The following is a 22,764-nucleotide window of genomic DNA, read 5'->3' on the forward strand; positions in this document are numbered from 1 at the left end:
CGTATGATCTGGATGCTTCAGAAGCACCATCTATTGAGAAAAAATACTTTCTTAACAGTTCAGTAAACAACAAACATGCTAAACAACGGATTTACTTGAATTTGACTGCGTGCGCCTGCTGGAGCCTTCCAAAAATATTTTCATATTTGGCTGACAAAATCGGGAGCTGATATAATCGGGTATTCACTGAAGTGACATGACGCCAAATTAGCTCAAAACAACGATTTTCGATCATACTGTTCCAAAAACAGCAAGCGCAATTTTTAGAGGCGTTTTTAGAGTTTTGTAAATCACACCATGTATGGAACCAGTAAAATCAAGTCATTCAAGTCCTACTCTTACCACAGAATAACAAAAAAAAAACAGTCCCAGCTTTGAGCGCCCCCCCCCCCCACTTTCAGGTGATCGCCGCGATTCAATTTGTAAACCCTCATTCAGACGACACGAATGTCGCTTTCGTTATTTGACAAATTTTATCTAATTGCATTCCCCGGTGAACGATCTATGGGGCTCTAGCTGGTCTAGCGTGTGCAGCTACATTCAGGTGCATTCTCTGGAGGCCAGCGAGTACTCCAGACACATCAGAGACCCACATGCGACAAGTGATTGCACGCGAGAATCACTCTGGCATGCAATCGAATTGCGCACTTGCCAACGCAATCTATCCGAAGCAAGCCGCTTGAGCCGTCTCTGATGGTGGACGCGTCATCAGATCAGGGGTAAAAATATGTTTGTCGGTTGCTACGAGTAAAAACTGAAAGATGGAAAACATTGAAATTACATTAAATTATATAGACAAAATCGTGGGCCGCGATAATGCAACTGCAGTTGCAGTTATGCCGCAGCCACCGGGCCGTCGGTCGCCGCCGTCATGGTGTCAAACGCTAGGACCTCAATGCGTCGGGGACTCGGATGCATGATAAATGGCTAGATATTGTAGTGAAGTCAGTGGGGTGTCTTTCCACGAAATGAGTCTGAAAACAAATTTGCCTTATGCACACGCATTTTTTTTTCATTTTGAATCGTAATGGCTCTTTTCGGTGGTAGTTCGAAAGAAGAGGGAAAAAAGCTTGTTTATTAGTTGCGAAACATTAAGCCGGCACGTGATTCCCTTGGCCACTTGGAGCGGCAGGACAGCGCTCTTACTGACAGCCACCTTCGGTGAAAAATTGTTCTCTAATGGGACACCTCGGCGGACGCAGCTACCGCACCGGCACGTCCGCCACCAAAACACGAATACAGGCTAGTGCAAAGCTATGCATGATGGTTTAGAATTGTTGGTAAGTACTTAAAGAATAACTAGAAACTAACTGTGATTAGAAAATTTTTGAAAGTTACTATTTGGTGTGTCAATAATCACATTATGGTACACGACATTAATTTACATGTACTGAACAAATCTCAAGTTAAACGGCTTTTAAATTGCCTTTCGCCTTGTCACCATATTTATCATATGTACTTAATGCTATCACGTGCATGACATATTCAGACTCACACTAGAAAGCTGAACCAAATATATTTTATATGTTTGTAGCCAGATTTAAGAAGCCTTACTATGAGACCCTAGCCCCTTTCAAATTTTATGCATTTTAGCCACACGCATGTACTCTGTATGATGTAATTTGCAAGACTCGATGCCAGTCATCTTACAAACAACCGACAGCGGCGCAGCGGTGGAAGACGTTGCGTCGTTGTCTCCATCGTCGTCGTGGTCGTCGCTGCCATCGTCTCCGTCGTCGACGACGACAACGACGGCTTTAATTAAACGATAACACTAATGGACTTAATGATAAAAGTGTCTAGTTTTATTAATAAATTTAGCACGACGATGGCACAGACGGCGACTACGACGACGACAATGACAGGGAAGTGGATTCGGGACGCGGACAGGCAACGCAATCGCACTATCAGTGCTTCGTGGTTGTTCCAGTTCAGCCAATTGTGCACCAGAAATCCTTTCATCAAGACCTGAGACCGACGCCATTGCTCTCTACGTCTATCTTCTTGGGGGCAATAATGGTACGAGAAAAAGTAAAAGGAAAATCTAGGGGGACGTACCTTGGAGCTGATTCGCTGCTGCGGCTGCTGCTGCGGCGGCGGCGGCTGCTGAATACTCGGAAGCTTTCTGAAGGTTAACTTTGGGCCGGTTTTTGGCAGATCCGTTGAGTATGAGTGGGGATGATATTGAGAAGGAGGAATTTGTGGTGGCAGTAGAAGAGGATGAAGATGGAAGGGATGAGGTTGCGGTTGTGGTAGTGTTGGAGGATAAATTGTGACTGTTGATGGGTAAAGTTATTGCGGCGGTACAGGATGAGGAGGGATTGGAGGAGTTTTCCAGCAACAGTTGCTGGACCTGTAGAATATCGACGTACTCGTCTAGGCTGGCACTGGGGTTGGATCGATTGGTAACTGAAAGAATGCAAAAAAGGACACAATTAATTATAAGGAATTGTTATCATTATTTACAAGGGTTTCTTAATTGTTTTTTAATTAGTGAAGTATACTATGCTATATTTCTCTTTAGCGAAGAAAATTTTTCGGTAGAAACTATTCCACCTATTCCTAATTAAGTTATGGAACTTGTGTTTCGACTGAGTACTAAGGTAGAGCTGGATTGATCCCAGATCCAAAAAATGAAAACACTGCCGCTTTTATACTTACAGGCTACATTATTAATTTGAGCAACACTCAAGAGAAATGGTTGAAGATAATATTTTGATTTGATTCATTTAACCTTGTCCAATTATGCAACGTGGGGTGGCGTAGTCAGAAATTGGTTGGGAGGGGGTATTGTTTAGTAAAATTTGTCGAATTTTTAAGCATGTTAAATTGTATTGTATATTTGAATTGCATTAAGAATTCCGAAGCAAAAGTAGTTGTAATAATTTTCCTCCAAATTGAAAAAGTCTGCGTTCCACGTATTTTTCTCAACTGAACTGATTTTTCATAATATTTTATTAAAGTTAAAAGATATTGAACATTTTCTGAATTCATGTTTTCTCATTGAATTCCAGTTCCCAATATGTTAGCCTAAAAAATGGAATAGAAAAAGTGAAATTAGTCTCTTGTATTCTGTGCACGCAGTTTTCCAGTGAGCGGGGACTTTTTTCCAGAGCCACGAAATTTCAAAATCAGTTACCTATTTCTGCTTGCATTTACCGAAACCGACATTCAGATTCAACGCCTCCCTCATTCATTCACTTTCCAACTGACTGAAATTTCATGTAGAATCGAATGCTTGAGTGCAGAGGAAATATAAATTCATTCACCAACCAAAGCATTCATTTGTTATTATGTCGACAGTTTGAAGGCAAAAGTTGGCATCTTCTACATTTTCGAGCATAAGTGAACTGCGTAATCTATAATTGATGCACTTTTGCTCAATAATCCCTCTCAGAGCCAGCATAAAGACACAATTCACTTTGCTTCTGAAACCGAACATGCCCGAACCTGAATGCGCTGCGTCGGAAGAACGAATGACAAGAGAAACAAACCAAACATTTCATTCATCGCAGCGCGCATGAATTGAATTTCGTTTTCTTTCAAGTTCACGCAGAAATGTCAATTTTTTCAGGCTCTGCTTTTTTCTCATCGGGGAAGCTTTTTCTGCTTCGCTTTAGGAAGTGGTCTGCTTAACAAGAAGGAAACAATCAACTTAAAATTGCCTTAATCGATACTTATATTTACTATCTGAAAGTATGCCGCAAAATTTCAGCATCCAATTCAAAATATTTTCCAAGATTCACAACCGAAAGTATAGGAGCGTCAAACATGAATTCGAGCGGATGGGCATTGTTGTGGGGAACATTTTTCACTTGGACACTCGGTTTGTTAAGTTTTCTCTCCAATTCACCGATTATACACATGATTTTCGATACAAATAATTTATCTGCAGAATAGGCACGTGGTAATCTGATTTCCTAAGTGCACAGTGTGGTCTGATCATATGTAGTAACAAGCACCAGGATTACGAAAGATGGAAGAGCGCCATTCTAGCAACCTCCGGGAATAATGTGAACTAGGGTTATTTTGAGTCCGTAGCTACATCTTACTTGCCAGATTATTAATTTCCCCTGCGTATTTATTGGCACATTTTGTTTTGCTGCCAACATTAACCGATGCTGAGGCCAGATAAATCCACGCCCACGAGAAGGTGTCCCCATCAATATTACATCATTTGTCAGAGGAAAAAATCGATTGGCATAAACTTAGACCCAAATGAAAGCTACTGCATGCCTATCGCATTCCATGTTGACTGGAATGCTTTTCCATCTAGCAAAACATTTTTAACACCGCACGTATCAAGACGAAGCTTTCTGCACTGTATTTTCCGATCCGAGTCTATTATAATAATCGACTCAGTTCATCGAGATAGGAAAATGTCTGTATGTGTGTGCACGTAAAGTCACGTATTTTTTCACAGATGGCTGAAATAATTTCAAAAATATTAGGTTCAATTAAAAGGTGTAGCACTGCCACAGGCTGTTATTGAATTATTTACTTAAATCGGAGTTTTGATTCCGGAGTTGCTGGTTGAAGAGTTGAATTCTAATTTAAACCGGTATCACCTAGATATCATAAAGACGCAAGAAATATTGTAATATTTTCTAAATTGCTTGGATTTATGAATCCAGCTGACTGACGCCCAATCGAGGCACTTTTGATAATTTTGGCCGACAAAACCGGAAGTTTCGAAAAAATGACTGAAGCCTTGAATTAAATACGCATCTTTTTCTTCGAGACAGCTCACCCAATTTTCAAATGAAAGGTATAACATCCTTAAAGACTGCTATCGACTGCTGTGGAAAGAAGTTCTGATTCCGGAGTTATGAGTTGCAGAGTGCGATCACACATGAAATTCCCCGAACCGTTTTCTGATAGAAAGGTTATGCAATCACTCTAAAAACCGGGCCGAGACTTCTATACCATTCGACCCAATTCATCGAAATCGGAGAATCTCTGTCCGTATGCATATATGTATGTTTGTGACCAAAAATGTCACATCATTTTCACAAGGGCATTCCAAACGGTATTCGAGTGGTGAGAATGCGTGTGACCAAGCCAATTCTCTCGTACATAACCATCACAGTATTATTAACCGTTAGGTGTCCAACAAAAAACACCTTTAACAGGCCAACGTGGGTACCCGGGTACCCACAAATTGAAATAATCATAACTATGACTTCCTTTATCCGATTTGGACGCTTTTAGATTTTTTGGATTAAGAAACTCGTCCACTTTTTGATTTGTAAAATTGAACCGGATGAATCGATCTGGTTCTTGGAAATCCGGATTTTCCAAGGTAATGTTCCAGTGCTAGGGTATAATTTGTTAATTTTAACAATGCTCTAGCAATATAAGTATCAAAACTCTTCAAATTGTCTCGGAGGTCTGGTATTTATTGTTACGGGACCCTATGGCAATTTAAAAATGGAATTGGAATTGAACGGCTACTCACGGCCCCACGGGAACCTGCTCCGGAATGTCCGTTCCGGGGTCAAATCACCAAAAGGTTCCAAAACCACGAGATACAGCCTACTGATTCAATTCCAAGAGTTTTGATAACCATATTGCTAGTATTCCATTGAAGTTCACAAATAGTATACCAGTACTGGAACCTGCTTCTGGAAATCCGGATTCCCGTGAACCGAATGAAGCAACCCGATCCATTTTTACCAATTCCAAAAGCGGATGAGTTCCTGAATCCAAAACACCCAAAAGCATCAAAATCGGTTGGAAATTACCTTAGTTATTGGAATTGCAGTTTAGTGGGTACCCGCTTACCCACGTCGGCCTGTTACGTAATAAAAAAATCAGGAACCCCTCCTAACTCCCCCTTACTATATCAACAATATTATTAACCCAAAAGCATGACCAAGTGAAGTTTTAAGATGTCACAAAGTTTCAATTTCCAGCTATGAATAAAACATAGGAATTTCAATAATTGAAACCTAAAAAGGTACCCGGGTACCGCTTCGGACACATAACGGTTAAACGAAGATATTCCTATTTATCAGACAACACTGGTCACGCACCCAGGGCAAATTCCTAGGTGCCAGATCTGCACGAAGACGCTACGCGACGGAAAACCCTGCGCAGCTGCAAAACCAAAATTTCCGGATCGAGCAGTAACAAATATTAATTTAACAACGATCGGGTCTAATGTCTCCTAAATTAATAACCAGCAACAACAACAATGAAGCCAATGCTGAAGAAGACGGACACATAATAGCGACCCATAAGATTAAGGCACAAATTAAAACAATCGACAACGTGAAAGAAGGTAGACCAAATAACCCCCAAGATGCGGCGAACAACGCAGCTAATGCTTCACCGCCAAGGAAAAGAATCTCAACACGCAGCAGCAAGCTACGTCAACAAGATGCTACAAATAAAAACCTGTTTTAATCCACCTAGCGGTGCAATTGTGCCTTTCTCATTTCTGTAAACTATGTCTCGATGGCTGGTTATGTTCAACATGATTGTGGAAATGTCTATTACATTCTTAGTACACTTTGCACTTATACACAATGGCTTGCCAGCCACGAACTTGATGAGCTTTGTGCCGACGGTGAAATCTTTGTATACCCTCAACTACACCCCTGTTAAAATGAAGAAACCTTATGCCAGTCAAAAAAAAAAAATTGGCCGGGATTAGGTTGACGGTTTTCAGAGTGATTGTATAACCTTTCTATATGAGAAAGGCAAAACCGGACCGGACTTCAGTTGGATCACAATACTTTCACAGGAGTTATAAGTACAAGGATACTACAATGCCTAACCGAAATATTGACTACTTGTTTCAACGAACTTTGCAGTCAACCTTTTGCGTACAGAACAATTACATATATTATGCTACGATCATATTATCATTATGATTACGTCATGTGCGTGGTACGAATGGCGTCTAACCTTTTTCAACCGCCAATCACAATGATACTAAAAATGTTAAAAGTAGCTTGAGATGCCTTTATATGCTTGTCCAAATAATCGATGGTCAAAACAATTCTTAATCAATTCTGATGGTTTTCCTGAATGATTAGTTGAACGCAATCAACATTCTATGAATGTGGATAACAAAAAAATCTTGCAATTTCTAACATTAAACGGATTACCGTGTACGTGGTTTCATAAACAATTATACAGGAGGAGGCTTGTGGAACATAAACTTATTGGTAGGAGCCCATGGAAGTCCTACTAGACTAGTAGAAACCTGGAGACACAACTGTGGTTCGCCAAAGAACAATTAAAGTGGGTTGGTTCCGAAAATTCTAATAAAAAAAATTGTTGGACGTCTTCTAGTCAAATGAGGTAAAGGTGTAATATTTTTTGGATTTGGTGGGGAATGGGTGGCTCGACGTTCAGAAAATTCTGAATGTAGTCGTAATACATTCAAACATGTTGACAGTTGACAATATTATGGGTTATATTCCTTTAGTTGTTCCGATTTGCCGGATCAAATCATGGTCTGCCATTCTAACTACTACATGTCGCACTGTGGCTCATGTTAACCGATAACGAAATTCTTGCTAAATTAACATCATGCAATCTAAAGCGCTCTTTTAATGTGGCTTCACTCGCCAACAAGTATTAAGCCAAATGTCCATTATACCAAACGTCCATTATGCAATATGAGGTACACCGGTTTGTCCATCACTGTATGTTTATTGAGTGTTTTGATATCAAGGACACCAACACGGTATAAGAAATAAGTGCGTGTGCGTAAGATTTTCCACATGGATCAACCCATTAAAGACTAATACACGTTTGAAAAAATGACACCGTGGCATTAAAAAACAAGCCCATCTAAAAGAGCAGATTACTAAGATTCTGTCCACCTAACCATGCTACCGGATAGTTATGATTGAATAAATCACATCCCGTACAAACGAAAAGCACATAATACTCCTATGGTCATAGTCCATCCCCAATGTTTGGTGTTTTTATATTTATTCATGCCATCATGAGTAAAGTGGACGAAAAAGCCCTCGTCCGCCCCAACACCGCGTTCGTTGACTTTAAATTTTGTTCGATAAAACCGAGTTTTCGGAGTTTGAGTTTTCGAACACCTTCTGAAGGTGAAAATGGAACTAATGCTTAAGGAAGTCGCCTTCCTTAAGCATAAAAGTCACATATTGAAAAACGGCAAGCCGAAAGAAGCGCTGTTCAAGATTTACATTTTCATGGAGCCTTATGGATGGGACAATCATGTTTTGGAATTTTTTTTTTCGATATTTTCTAAACCAACCTGGTAATCTTATTTATGCATTGTGATTCAGTGGTGATGCAGAATACAATCCAACAGATAACTCATTTTCGACAAAAAATTCATATGGGTTTATGCTTTTATGGGCAGTCTAGCAGCCGCTAAGTCGTTCTATCTAAGTCGATACGCATTATACCCGATTAATTTCCGTTATGAAAAATATAGTGCTCCATGTACACATTTGATTCAACTCAATTTGCCTCCTATGAATGTATCTCAAAATGATCCGTATTATAGATTTTCTATTTTTAATCTTTTTCAGGACCAAACTATTACCGCTGCAGTTCGACTGTATTCTGTAGTTCTGAGACATAATACAATTAAAATCTGCGGTGGATTCTGGAACTTTTTCAAGTTTTCCATTTACATGGATTAATGGGTTTTTCCTTCAATTTCTTTGAAAAGTTGAACTGAAAATTACAACGTGCGCGAAGAAAATTAGATACAGAAAAGAGGCTATTAAGTACAATGAAGTATTTAATTTTACGTTAGATTTTCAGCCCGATAAACTGATCGGACAGTTTGATACTCACAAGGAACATAATAAGCATAAGTGCAAAATGCGCAAAGTGTGTTTTTTTTATATTCAGTAATCAATTTCTTCTTGTGTAAATGATCAGCATGTTTGACTATAATGTTGTGCACTTAGTGCACTGCGCGGCTTCAGGAGCAACATAATATAAATTGTGTAATATATCAGAATCGTTTCCATCAACAGGATACAAAGATTTCATAAGAAACCGTCCATATTTACTGCTGTAAGTTGTCGTCATGAGATTTTTTACTTTTATTTCAGTTATTCGGATGATTTTATTTTAAGTAAATGCCCGTTTTGCCATGGCTTGTAGAAAATTACTAGAAAACACGTTCCATGGTGATATAATCGGGAACTCACTCTCTGAACAATTGTTGCAAATTAAGTATCAGAGTCAAGCTCCGCGCGCGATCATTCAAGAATACACGCAAATATGCGAATATCCACACGGTTATAAAATCCAATTTAGATACGCGAAGTTACATACACACTAGCACACACGACAAATACGGTAACATACAAACGCTTCAGCCCTTCGCGATCATCCATGCATACCTCACTTACGATCTTGCAAACAGGATAACACCCCGGTGACTAAGTGGACGTTGTAGCACATCGTCGCTGTTGTGCTATCTTATGACAAACGCCATTTTGGGGTAAACTGAGATAGATATGCCACATTACTTGTTTGAAAAATCTCTACAAAGTGGCGTTTTTAGAATTTTGAAATTCTACTTGGTTACGTAGATATAGCGAGAAACATGATGAGAAATTGTCAGTTTTTTGCTTCAAATCACTGTATCTATGGATTTGCTCAAGTTATATTGAAGTTTTAGATGTTTTTATGCGTAAAAATGTCTGAGAAACAAAATGGCATAAAAATTTTCAAAAAAAAATACACGGAAAATTTTCCATGCACGATTATGACACGTCATACAAATTTTGTCATCAATATACGTCTATGACACGTGTGACTGCGACTTTTGTTTACATTCATAGTAAAAACTCGCAACATAGTCAACCGATCATCGTAATATTTGAGAGAGTAATACAGAATAGATAGAAGCATCAAACAATCAATGGATTGTTTATACTATTTATAAGTTTCAAGATATTCAATATCAAACTTTAAAAATCGCTTTTCTCGTAATGTGCTAAATTGCGCTTGTCATAAGATAGCACAACAGCGACGACATATAAATTTACAAACGCGATCTAAAGAATGACCCTACAAACGTTCGTGTTCGCGCGATCATAAATTGGTTACGTCCGGAAGTTCTTCCTCTCAATCCTATCAGCCTAGGTCCATGCCTCCACTTGGACCAATCAGAAAAAAATGATGGTCATATACACTAGACAACACGTTCCATAGCGACATACCGGGAATTTTAGTGATAGATTTGATAGTGATAGAGAACTCACGCTTTTCTAGTATCTGAACCATACACTGAAAATTAAGTATTCTGCTCCGCGCGATCATCTAAGAACTCACGCGCATATGCGAATGGAATCCCGGCTTAAAATCGACTTTATGCGTGCGAAGTGACACGATAGCACACGCGACATACAAACTTCCACGCGACAAACAAACACCAACGCGATCGAACACGATAGCATACAAATACCCGAGCCCTTCGCGATGGTACACTAAGATGAATATACAATCGCGATCATCCACGCACAACTACCCCCAAGATTTAGCAGATACAAAAACGCCCAACAACTGTGTGCAACAACTCCAAAGCAAAAGCCAGAGTTTTCAGTTAGGACGAAAATACGATTTATAACGCCAGAAGAAAGAAAGAAGACCCAACCGCGATCACCATGTATTGTAGGACAACCTGAGAGAAATGAATACTTCCAATATGCAGTCCCGCTACGAAAAAGGATTCCCATGCACCATAGCAAGTCGCGTGCACTTTTTACTAGCAAATCAGAGATTCTGTGCTTGCTTCTCATGCCTCACTTACGGTTTTTCGGACTAAGTCTAAGCGTCTAAGTGGAGCTATTACGGTGGCATTTACTAATGAGATGAATTCGAACCGCATTTATTTTTAATCCGTTGATTTACGTACAGCTGTTTTTGTGAATTTGAAGTATAGAATACATCCTCTTTATTCCAAGATTCAAATTTGACAGAAATTCAGCACACGTTTTAGGTCATTGGTCTCTGCATTCAGATCCTAATCGAATTTCATAATTCCGGGATTGGCTGGTTGTGGATATTTAAATTCGAAACCTAACCATTTTGAATCCAATGTTCTAAGCAACATAGCAGTCTGTTATAATTTCGATCGGAGTATCTAATTTTCTACAGAACCTTCCTACATGGCAAGAAATTTCAGTTCGTTGTGAGCTTGACATAAAAAATGTTAAACAGAAGACAATTTTTCTGGATTTTTTTAAAGCACAATGCGAAGAACAAAGCGTTGTCTCGGAATGGTCGAACTAGACTTTGACACTAAACTAAATATAGTTTGGTTCCATAAATACGCACTGTTAATTAAGTAACGAATGTACATGGAGGAAATCGGTTAGAACACTAATACAGTAACTATGACATGAAATTGCTGTGCTCCATCACTTACATTAAATCCAGAAAATATTTCGATTATAGATTCTTTGCTCGGGGTAGAAAAATCTCTTTTGAAAAAACTAACCCTGTGTGCGAGGTTGTGAATCGAACCAATAGATTTACCGCTATGGCAACCCCTAAAATCATTGTTATTAGGCCAAATGGGTCATTAGGCCGAATGGGTCATTAGGCCGAATGGGTTATTAGGCCGAATGGGTCATTAGACCGAATGGGTCATTAGACCTAATGGGTCATTAGGCCGAATGGGTCATTAGGCCGAATGGGTCATTAGGCCGAATGGGTCATTAAGCCGAATGGGTCATTAGGCCGAATGGGTCATTAAGCCGAATGGGTCATTAAGCCGAATGGGTCATTAGGCCGAATGGGTCATTAGGCCGAATGGGTCATTAGGCCGAATGGGTCATTAGGCCGAATGGGTCATTAGGCCGAATGGGTCATTAGGCCGAATGGGTCATTAGGCCGAATGGGTCATTAGACCGAATGGGTCATTAGGCCGAATGGGTCGTTAGGCCGAATGAGTCATTAGGTCGAATGGGTCACTAGGCCGAATGAACCAAAAAGAATGATAAATATGTATGGCGTTAGTAACTGAAAACTTTCAATGAAGTGTGATTTTTTACGATTTTTTAAAACTTACAATAGTAATGTTTAGAATATTTACAACACCTTCCTCGTTCCTGTAATGGAACAAATAAATTAAAGCGACGCCTAATGTGGCTACGCCACATCGCTTTATGTCAAGTGCTGTCCGACATCGCTCCGCTCCGTCGGACTTAAACTAATTTAAGCCCCTATGTTTGAGTAATCCGGGCAAACGAGTGGATCACAGGTTTGCTTGCGAGAGGCCGCCGCTTCGTCAATCGTCTTCTATGTTCCGGCATATGGTGCTCTAACAAATTTCGACAACTGGCTCTGCCACGATTCGACCTGGTTTGTTGTTCTTAGTAATTCACTACATTGGAATATACAAATAAAAAAGACGGAGGGTACATAGGAAGTCAGCGCTGCGGAGACTAACTAGCTAGCGATCAGAGATTAATAGAGACTACCAACTCACGAAGAAGTACTCCAAATTCGATGGTACATCGTATACTAGATCTTTTGAAGTAAAGAAGAAAGAGCGGTCCCTTCAGTTTTGGCGACCTTGACAAACAAATTTGATGATCGAACTGTCTGTCAGGCTCGTAAAGTTGGTAGCAATTGTTTACTGTTTGTTGCTAAGTTCGTTTCTAGGATCGTTGCTACATGTATTTGTTATTTTTTACGAGCAAAAATGTGTAAAGATTTTTAAATCATGCAACTCCACCGAGATTGGGAGAAACTAGCTCGTTCAATGGACTAGGAAAATCATCAGAAGATTGGTGAAGCGTGAGGGAATTAAGTATTTAAAGGGAGGTTCCACTTGTGCTCGTAATGAAATTTTATGACGAGATGTTTTGAGGCGCTTGCTAACATTAAAACTGATAACGAATATGCGTCGTTGTGCCAGAGAGACCTTAAGATGCATTAGGGGTGCGTTGTAAAAATCGGAAACAATTTGGGTTGAAACTTTAATTTTTCGGATGTTATGACACACACTCAATTTTTGATCTTATGACATACGGCTTGTGCATCTTAATGTTCCAGATGATACATGCAATGCTAATGAATACGTATTGGTATCCACAGACCGCAATCAGCAAATTAAAAAAAAGTGATCGAAAGGAAATGTGAAGAATTCTTTGCCTTCTGCAGAGTAGGAGTTGGGCGTTGCACCCAAGTCTACCGCATGGTCTATGGTAGAACATAACTCATCATCATGTTTTACCGCCGACGCCGGCAAAAAATTCTTCACAAATCCTCACCTAGAACGACCATTCTTCACATTTCCTTTCGATCATGCCCATATGAGCCTGCCTAGTTCTAGTTTTCCGTTCTAAGTTTATAACTGATTCGCTCTAGAATACCTATCCGTCTTTCAATTTCATTACTTTCGTTTCTCTTAGTCTCAAGTTTGCCGAAAATAGCCAACAAAATCGATACAGTAGAACCTTGCGGCAATTAAAACATAGGAACACGTTTGCATTCAGCAAACGGGTGACCTTCGCCGGCTTTGTCCTACCTAACTACTTTTTCTAGAATAACAACTGGATGACATATTCGCACATTGTGGTCATAAGGTTAGTTATGGGGAATGCAGAGCTAGAGTCCTGTGAATGATTCCTGTGGAAGGGATGTTGAAATGCATCGCTACTGTGGGGGAAACCCACACGATCTCCCGACATGTCCCGCGTACAGCTATCGGACCCTACGAACAACTCTACTAACTTGTCTGCTGACGCAGGTGATTGTGATTAGCTCCAGGAGGGAACATCGTCTGCCGTGTCTAGAAACAGTAGAAAGAGGTGTAACATTGCCTCTCATAAGCTTCGCTGTAAAGGCTGTAAAGGTATCTCTTCAAGGTCCTCTAAAAATAACTACTCGAGGAAGTACAGCTGCAATGGGTGAAATGTTGAAGGTAATCCCTGATTCCCACGGCAGGGACCATCTATTAATCGTAATTACTTTTGCTAACGGTTCAGAGCCACCGAATACAACCAATATTTCACACAAAATATAGATTGGAAGAGCTACGCGTCCACGATATCCGGCAAAATCGAGTCCACACAGTAGCTTCCTCCGGAGGAAGAGTACGGGCTCTTGGCTGGCTTGATGATTCGACACCGCGGTTCAAACTCAGACTAAATGCGTACCATACGCGAACTCTCGCGGACGGCCTCCCAGCCCATGGTGAGGCAGATAGTTCTCAGACGTATAGGCGGAGAAGGCGCCGCGTATAAGACCTGCCGGAACGACGGGTTACCAGCTAGTTATTGACAGTATGCGACGTTAGACACGAGAATGAACAGTTTTATGAAAGATAAGAAACGTTACTTAGTTACTGGCACAGGTTCGTTGAAAGACTGATAAGAGAAACATCGATAAGCACTCTTTGAGGCACGACCCAGCCCGGCGTATGCGAATCCGAAACAGTACTAACGAGAGTGTGGAATATTCAAACCGTTGAATATTTTATTTGGACAAGGTTTGTCCGGATTTCGCCCGGAACACCCGGATCCACCGTGCCTCATCCTCTCTCAATAGCGCGAACGAAACACCTTTTTTCGATGATGGAGTTCGCACTCGCTCTCTTGACAATCGGTAAGAGCACCATAGATTTTTTTTCGGTCGACCGACAAAATCCGTTAGTATACCAAGTATACTGGTTGAATGGACCGATTTTAACAGATTTCGAAAACGTCCGTTCTCCCATAAGAGTCGACGCAAAAATCGACCGATTAGTTGGTTGCATAGTCGGCCAATTGTGTCGACACAAGCCGATTTAGTCGGTGGGAAAATCTGAATGTTTTTGCCTTTCTCCTATAGAAAGGTTATACAATCGGTCGGAATTTCGACTTTTTAACCGAGGCCCACAGGGCCGAATCACTTATACCTTTCGACTCAGTTTGTCGAGATCGGAAAAAGTCTGTATGTGTGTATGTGTATGTATGTGTCAAACAATCTCACCGATTTTTCTCAGAGATCTGGACCGATTTGCACAAACTTAATCTCAAGTGAAAAATACAACCTTCCCATAGGTCACTATTGAACTATTTTTATCGATCGGCCTTCTGGTTCCGGAGTTACGGGTTGAAGAGTACGATCACACAACAAATTCCCATATAAATTGGTACCACCATGATGTCCAAATGATGAAATACATATTAAAATGTGCACAACATTACTTGGATTTGTGTGTCTAGATCATTATTGACCCATCGAAGTCACCTTGACCACATTGGCCACCTATGATGGTTCTTGATGCCCCCCGGGGAACTTGCTAACTCCTTTAGTTAATGTCAAACCTATTTTTCAGCGAATTATTTACTGATTTTTACAAACTTGGTCTCACATGAAAGGTCCAACGTTCCCGTCAGTTGCTATTTAATTCCTAGTTGATCCTGCTTCCGGTTCCTGAAGTATAGGGTGATGAATACGAATACACAGCAAATACCGATTTGAACGTATACTGCCATGAATGTAAAAATGTGAAAAATTTTCGAAAGTGTGACCACAACTGCTTGGATTTGTAGTTCTAGGTCACTAATAGTCAAGTCAAAGTCTCTTTGACCACATTGGCCACCAATGACGGCTCCGGAAGCTTCGGCGGAAGTATCCAAATTCGGTATTTAAATTGTTATATCGATTTCTCAGGAGTTTTCTATGTGACCACACTCCACAACCGTAACGTAACTCCGCAACTGGATGTTAGATCGAAATGGCCTTTAATAACAGTTTTTGGGAACGCAATACCGTTCATTTGAGACTAAGTTTGGTTAAATTGGTCCAATCAGATTTAACCAAACTTAGTCTCAAATGAACGGTATTGCGTTCCCAAAAACTGTTATTAAAGGCCATTTCGATCTGACATCCAGTTGCGGAGTTACGTTACGTTTGTGGAGTGTGGTCACATAGAAAACTCCTATTCAGACTGATACCGCGATGAATACAAAAGGATTTTTTTTTGCTAAAATGGGAGCCAAACATTTTGCATTTGTAGTTCTAGGTTACTGACGCCCCATCTAAGTAGTGTTGACCACATTGACCACCATAGACTTGCCCGAGAAAAGTGACCATCTTTCACAATTAAGAGAGGCGTCTGGTGTTGTGACTAAAATAGACGACTTCTTTTTTAATTGTTAGTATTAAAACTCTAGAATGGTCTTCCGCAATCTCTGTTGCCACACTGAACTTTTGTTTTAAACAACCACGCGTTCCTCGCGCGTATATTCTGTAACACATGCAGATTTCAATCTATCCGCAACGTTAATTGCGTTTTTCTCGAAACCGCATATTCCAAATTGTCGGACACCATAACTCAAAAATTATTCAACGGATTGACGTGATTTTTTAACGACTGCTAAATATGTATAGTCAACCGTTGAACCATGGAAAAAAAATTCCCCCCAAATTAGTGAGCGAATTCTACACTAAAATATGAGATTTTTCGGTGTTCATGAAGCCGTTTTCCGAAATTCAGACTTTTTTTTGGTTCATCGAGTAACTACAAGTCTAAGCTTTAAAAATCTTACTGAATTTCCTATTTTAAACAATTGTATCAAGAGTTAACATGCCCGTCGTGGTGCTCCTCGACGTGGAAATGGTTAATCTTTACATTATACAAGAGGTACATTTGTTGCCTTACTTTCGAAATCGTAAAAAAAATTATTTACGGTTTGGGTGAATGACCATCAGGTTAAAACCACAGACAATACATGTAGAGGTCCTGGAAAATTGCAGCAATTTTTCTTGTTAATATTAATGTTTGTGGCACATGTGGTATGTGATACAATCATTACAGCGGCCAGGCCAACTGTGCAGCGTACAGAATGAAGATGATTCAAAATTATACGACAATAAAATTATTTATTTAATGAAGAACTCAATCAACTAATTATTTTGAACCTTGAATAAGGAAGAAACGTGGATAACCGTACCGACCGTTTCAGTTTGATGGGGGTTTGATAAATCGTTGGAAGTGACTTGGCTAAGAGGGTTAATGTCACTCCTTTAGTCCTTTCTTGGGACAAATGTATTTACCCCTGCCCTGCCTAAAACAAAATTACTTTCGGTTTGAGCACTTTACAGACGCCCCACTTCCCGAGCAAACGTAAAGTCCATAAGACCCCCATACTCATGGGGTTGGGCATGGGTGTTTGAAATGGGTTCAGCCCACGAAAACACCATCGTCATGGTCCGGTATATCCCATAGAAAAACCATACGTTGGTATATTTATGGGTTATTGAGACCATTTTACGGTGTTTTAATGGTTGTGAAAGTGGGCACGGACCATGTTCATGGTATTTTCAAGGGACTATTTGGTGTTTGAACCCATGAGTATTTGCTCGGGTTAACAAACTCACGTTAGATTCTCGTAGATGGTTGGGCAGATTTTCACAAACATAGTCTCAAATGATTATCTACATTATGTACATTATCTCGACAGACTGCTATGAAATTTCGTACGCACTGGTTAAATGGTTCCGGAAATATAGAATTAATCGTCCGGTCACATAAGAAATACCCATATAAGCCGGAACTAAAATATCCGAAACATGAAATTGCTGAAATCGAATTCGTGTTTTTGATGTAAAATTTCTTTAAAATGCATGAAACGTCGAGATTTTATGTTACCCGATTTTTGGGACTTATTGGATAGGTCGAAATTCCGACTTGAGTTAACCGAGACCCGCAAGGCCGATTCTCTCATACCATTCACTTCATCGAGATCGCGAAATGTGTTTTTTTGCAACGATTTGCACAGTTTCAAATGAAAGGTATACCGCGTCCATAAGCTGCTATTGATTTTTTAGTTGATCCGACCTCCGGTTCCGGAGTTACGGGTTCAAAGTACGGTCACACAGTAAATCCTCATATAAACTGGTAACATCATGGTGTAATACATATATAAATGGATACATATATAAATGGATTCAACATTACTTCGATTAGCAGGTCTAGATCACTAATGAGCAATCAAAGTAGCCATATTGGCTCCCGGGGAACTCAACAAGTTCCTCAGCTACTGTTCTATTTTCCACCGAACTCTTAACCGATTTTTACAAACTGGCCTATACCACTGATCGTGAATCAAAGATTCTTGGAATATATTTTCCACTACCGATAATTTCTGTATTCCGGGCATATTCCAGAACTAAAGCCACTTCGGTGATGACTGAATCAATTATCACTAACCTAGTCTCAAATGGAAGGTATAATATGAAGTAGGGTGTTGCACTCCCCATCCATCCCTCTCCCTCCTTCCTCTTACACCACTCTCCAACGCTCTCACCCCTCCCTCTCAGATCAACCTCACACCTGCATTCGCTTCATCCACCTATATACCAAAATACGTTAGGTTGTTCCTCTCCCTCCCACTAATTTCCCTCACTTCCTTACCACCCCGCATTTCAAAATATGTTAACATGAAGACAACATTGAACTCACACTGATTAAGTTAATTAAATGTTATATTTTTGTTTGAAGCGTGTCAGCGTCGACATGTTGCTCATCAGGCTCGTGGCAGTCGTGCACTTATATATACTTGCCTAGTTCAATAAGAATGTAATAGAGATTTCCACAATGTTACATTGAACGTACCCAGCTATTAAAACATAAATATAAATGAGAAAGGCATAATTGCATCACTAGGTGGATTAAAACAGGTTTTTTTATGGAGGAATATGAAAAAGGATTTTTTACCCAAGGTCAGAGGGTGCTCGGATAATCGTAAAACTGAAATGATTTTTACTGCAATTTAAAAATTTCCCTTCCATGAACGGATATAGACAATATTCCTTCTTGGATCAGCCTAACAAAAGCAAATATATGATACAGTGAAGACCCCCTCTTGGTGAATTTTAGGCTGATAAAACGGGGACATTGACAAAATAGGGACATATTTTCCTTTAGTCCCTAGATATATCCTCATAACCCTTTCTGATTATTTAGTTTAAATTTCTTATTTTTTACATTTTAACGACATTCAATTAGCTAGAGATTACTGGGTAGGGAAAGTTATGAAACTTAGAGCCATAGTACTCAAGTGAGAGCAATAATGTGAAGTAAACAGATCGGAAAATTAGAAGTGGCAGGGTCATTAAAACAGGCTTAATATCGTACGGGCTTAATCTTTGTCTTCTGTTAATGAGGGTCGAGCTTAGGCAGAATAACTACGAATCACCCGAGTTCACTAACATGTGTCCTGATAAAGGTAGACGTATCTATCTTTACCATGACAACCGATAAAAATTGAGCCACGCAAGATCACCACTGAAAACGTGTCGACGATTAGCATCAATCTTAATGATGATTGCTGCTGTTCATCTCTGTTTGCCTTTCGAATGCCGGGATAGATTTTTATTAGACTATTGACACTGTTCTTACAGTCGTAGCGGGTTTGCTACATTGTGTAAGGTAATGGCTGTGTCTACAGCGGCTACCCACCGCTGCCGATGGATTCCCATCAGTTCCTTTTTCTTTCTTTTTTCTTTTTTTATTTCAACTATGTTAGTCACATTTTATTTTTTACATTCGTAGTTATTCTGCCTAAGCGCGACCCTCATTAACAGAAGACAAAGATTAAGCCCGTACGATATTAAGCCTGTTCTAATGACCCAGCCACTTCTAGTTTTCCGATCTGTTTACTTCACATCCTTGCTCTCACTAGAGTATTAACGTATGCGGAATAAAATTTGGACAAAATTCAAAAGGCATTTTTGTTTGTAGAAAACCATTTATTAAATGTTCTCTCTGTATGAAAACATTTGTCAGCTTATTAACTTAATGTAGAAAAAAATTGAGCCCATTCGAGAAGCTTTATGATAGTTTACAGGAACTTTTTGCGAAGGAGTCAAAAAAATTGATGTTGGCATATTCTTAATTTCTCTTTTAATTTTGATTATCACGTTTGTTTGTTTTAGGTCGAAAATTATTGGCATATACTCTCTGCTTCAAATTATTCCAGAAATCCTCATTTGGGCGAAATTTTGGTACATTTGTAGGTTTATCAGCCTTTGGTACAAAAAGTATGTCGTAATCCTCCAATGCGCCAAAACTTTTTTTTGGCATAATAGCTAGGTGCCAGATTGGGCGCTCGCTGCCGTTTCGTTCACAAGGTATCTCCTAGCGAGTCGAAATTAACACTGGATGTTTAAAATAAGTGTGCCTAGAGTATGACGTTTAGTATGATGCCTTGCAACCGGTTGCATTCTTGTTTTAATGCTGGAAGCGTTGTCCAAATTTCATTCCGCATACGTTATGGCTCTAAGTTTCATAACTTTCCCTACCCAGTAATCTCTAGCTAATTGAATGTCGTTAAAATGTAAAAAAGAAAATGTGACTAACATAGTCGAAATAAAAAAGAAAAAAGAAAAGTTTAAATTTCTCTTACGGGGTCTGACAGCGCAAAATTTTAAAAAAATCTACATTTGGGACCATCCATAAATGACGTAGCATTATATGGGGGAGGGGGGAGTTTTGTATTTTGTGATGATGTGTGACGACAGGGGGGGTAGGGGGTCATGCCTTGATACGTAGATTTTTTTAAAGGGGAATAACTAACATTGTTTTTTATTTAAAAAAAATCGGGACAAAGGGGGGGGGGAGAATTACCGTCAAGCTACGTAATTACCAGGGGGTATTTAGAGATTTGTGACGAAATGCTACGATGGGGGAGGGGGGGATGTTAAAAATCACTAATGGATGGTCCCTTTTTATTTTTGCATATTTCGTAACTCTAGGATAAGAAAAATATGCTCAAAAAAGGATTTGCTCGAAATCAACTTGGTTCGTCTGCTAGAGCCCATCAAACTACCAACTATTAATTTTCATATGAGGCTGACAAAATCGGGTCAAAAAGCCAATAAAATTGGATGAAGACCAAATCGGGGGATGATAAAATCGGGTCTTCATTGTATAAGTTTTTTGCGACAAGGTATACTACGATCTCATCTTTTCGCGTAGAATATTAGATGATATTCACGCGACTAAAATGAATACGCTAAATAACTAGTGTATCCACAAAATATTACATTAATAAATAGAAACTGTGTAATATGGCGCATCCAAACACTACTAGTTTGGATTATTTTTGCGAAAATTGGACGAACTCTTCACGCCTACGGCATTGTTAAGAAATCTACATTGCTCTATACCTGCCCAAACAGGAAATGCGTGCAACTAAACCATATACCAATTTTTTTCCAACACTAGACCTCGTTCTTTCAACATCAAACGTGACTTACTTCCAGCACCGTAGTTGTTGTAACTTCCGTAGGCGTTCGGTGCTCCCCCGCTCGGACTTCCGAAACCGTTGAAGCTGTGGCCAACGTGATGATGCTGGGCCGCCTGATGCTGCGACGGCTGCTGGAAGTGATGGTGATGATGGTGATGCTGATGATAAGGCGCTGTTAGTTGCGGTTGAACTGCGGTGGAACTGCTACCACAAGCACTTGAGGGGGTCGTCGATTCGACGGCAGCACTAACTGAACTATGACTTGCACTAACACTGGCACTATTGTTGTCACTGTTGTTACTCAGGTGGGACGACGCCGACGACGACAGGGCACTGTTGGTGGTATGCGCTGAGCTGCTACCGAGACCGGACCCACTAGCGACGACGCTGTGGGACGGGATCAGGTGCTGATTGTAGATACTGGAGTGGTTGATTGCACTGGCACTACTACCGTTGTAGATTTGGTCACTTTCACGACGCATAGCGAGCATTTTTTGGGCCGTTGACGAATGCGTGCTCGGAACAGAAATAAACAAAACAATAAATCAAAAATCGGCTGAAAATCGACACGATCTCCATATCACACTGCTAGTACTATCTATAGGTTGGGTTTTAAGAATAATTCCAATTTTTTCCGTTTATTCGTTCGAATAGCGAAGACTATAGCACTACACTACCGTAAAATAATTGCACCTGTTGGGGTTCTTCAGACACTTTATTTTGATCACATTAAGGACACATATGATGGTTGATACGTTTCACTTTCGGACTGCTAACTGGGGAAGCACACAAAACACTAGTTGATGAATTCTTTAATAAATTTATTAGCTTCTTTCGAAAACAACTAGTTTCTCACATTCTATTTAGCTGTTTGTTTGTTCAGAAAAATTACGAGCAGCTGGGACTATGTTTATCAAACGCTGTTGTTGGCGAGTCGATATTTTAACACTTTTTGAAGATTATAAAATCGTTGCAACATAATTCACTGAAAATAAATAAAAATGAAAATAACGTCTTAGATAAATGTGCTAAATTAATTAATAATTATGGTGGATGTGAATCCTTTTTCAAATGCCTAGTATAAGTTTTCATAACCTGCTGAAATTTTAGTCGTCGAACGTCTCGTGTAGTTTGTATAGCGAAAAAATGAAATTATGATCCTTAACGCTCCGGCATTCGCGCCGTTGTATATTGTGCAACACCTTCGGAAACTCTAGCGAAATCTTCTTCCAGCACCAGCGGTTACTCATTCGGGGAGCCATTCGCGCGAGTGCCGGATGGTTAAGCTTATTTATTTAGTTTGAAAGCATTCGACGCAATTTCGTCAGAAAATTAATGTATCCAGAAGTTTTCTGTTGACAGAATATTTAAAAACTACATACGTTTTTAGGCATATATATTGATATTGCTGGATTAACTCTTACGTCCCTAACGTCCATTTCATTGAAAATGTTAAATTTCAAAATAATGGTTATCTGTCGCGTTCCAACCAAATTTGATGCTATTTTTTGGAAACGATCACAAAATTTGTCGAGTTTTAGAAACCGAGGTC

The 22,764-nt window shown here is 39.8% G+C and overlaps 1 protein-coding gene across 1 annotated transcript in view; it reads right to left on the reverse strand.

Annotated features, from left to right (window-relative positions):
• Positions 1 to 22,764, reverse strand: part of LOC131684287 (serine-rich adhesin for platelets) — a 384,398-nt gene that overhangs the window by 348,779 nt on the left and 12,855 nt on the right. Inside the window, exons 2-3 of the mRNA XM_058967008.1 lie at positions 21,223 to 22,197; positions 2,059 to 2,409 (exon numbers count right to left, since the gene is read on the reverse strand). Coding sequence (XP_058822991.1) covers positions 2,059 to 2,409; positions 21,223 to 21,703 — 832 coding nt within the window. The 5' untranslated portion in view covers positions 21,704 to 22,197. The remainder of the gene's footprint in view (positions 1 to 2,058; positions 2,410 to 21,222; positions 22,198 to 22,764) is intronic.

Source organism: Topomyia yanbarensis, chromosome 2 (genome assembly GCF_030247195.1).
Source record: "Topomyia yanbarensis strain Yona2022 chromosome 2, ASM3024719v1, whole genome shotgun sequence".
NCBI classification, from domain to species: Eukaryota; Metazoa; Arthropoda; class Insecta; order Diptera; family Culicidae; genus Topomyia; species Topomyia yanbarensis.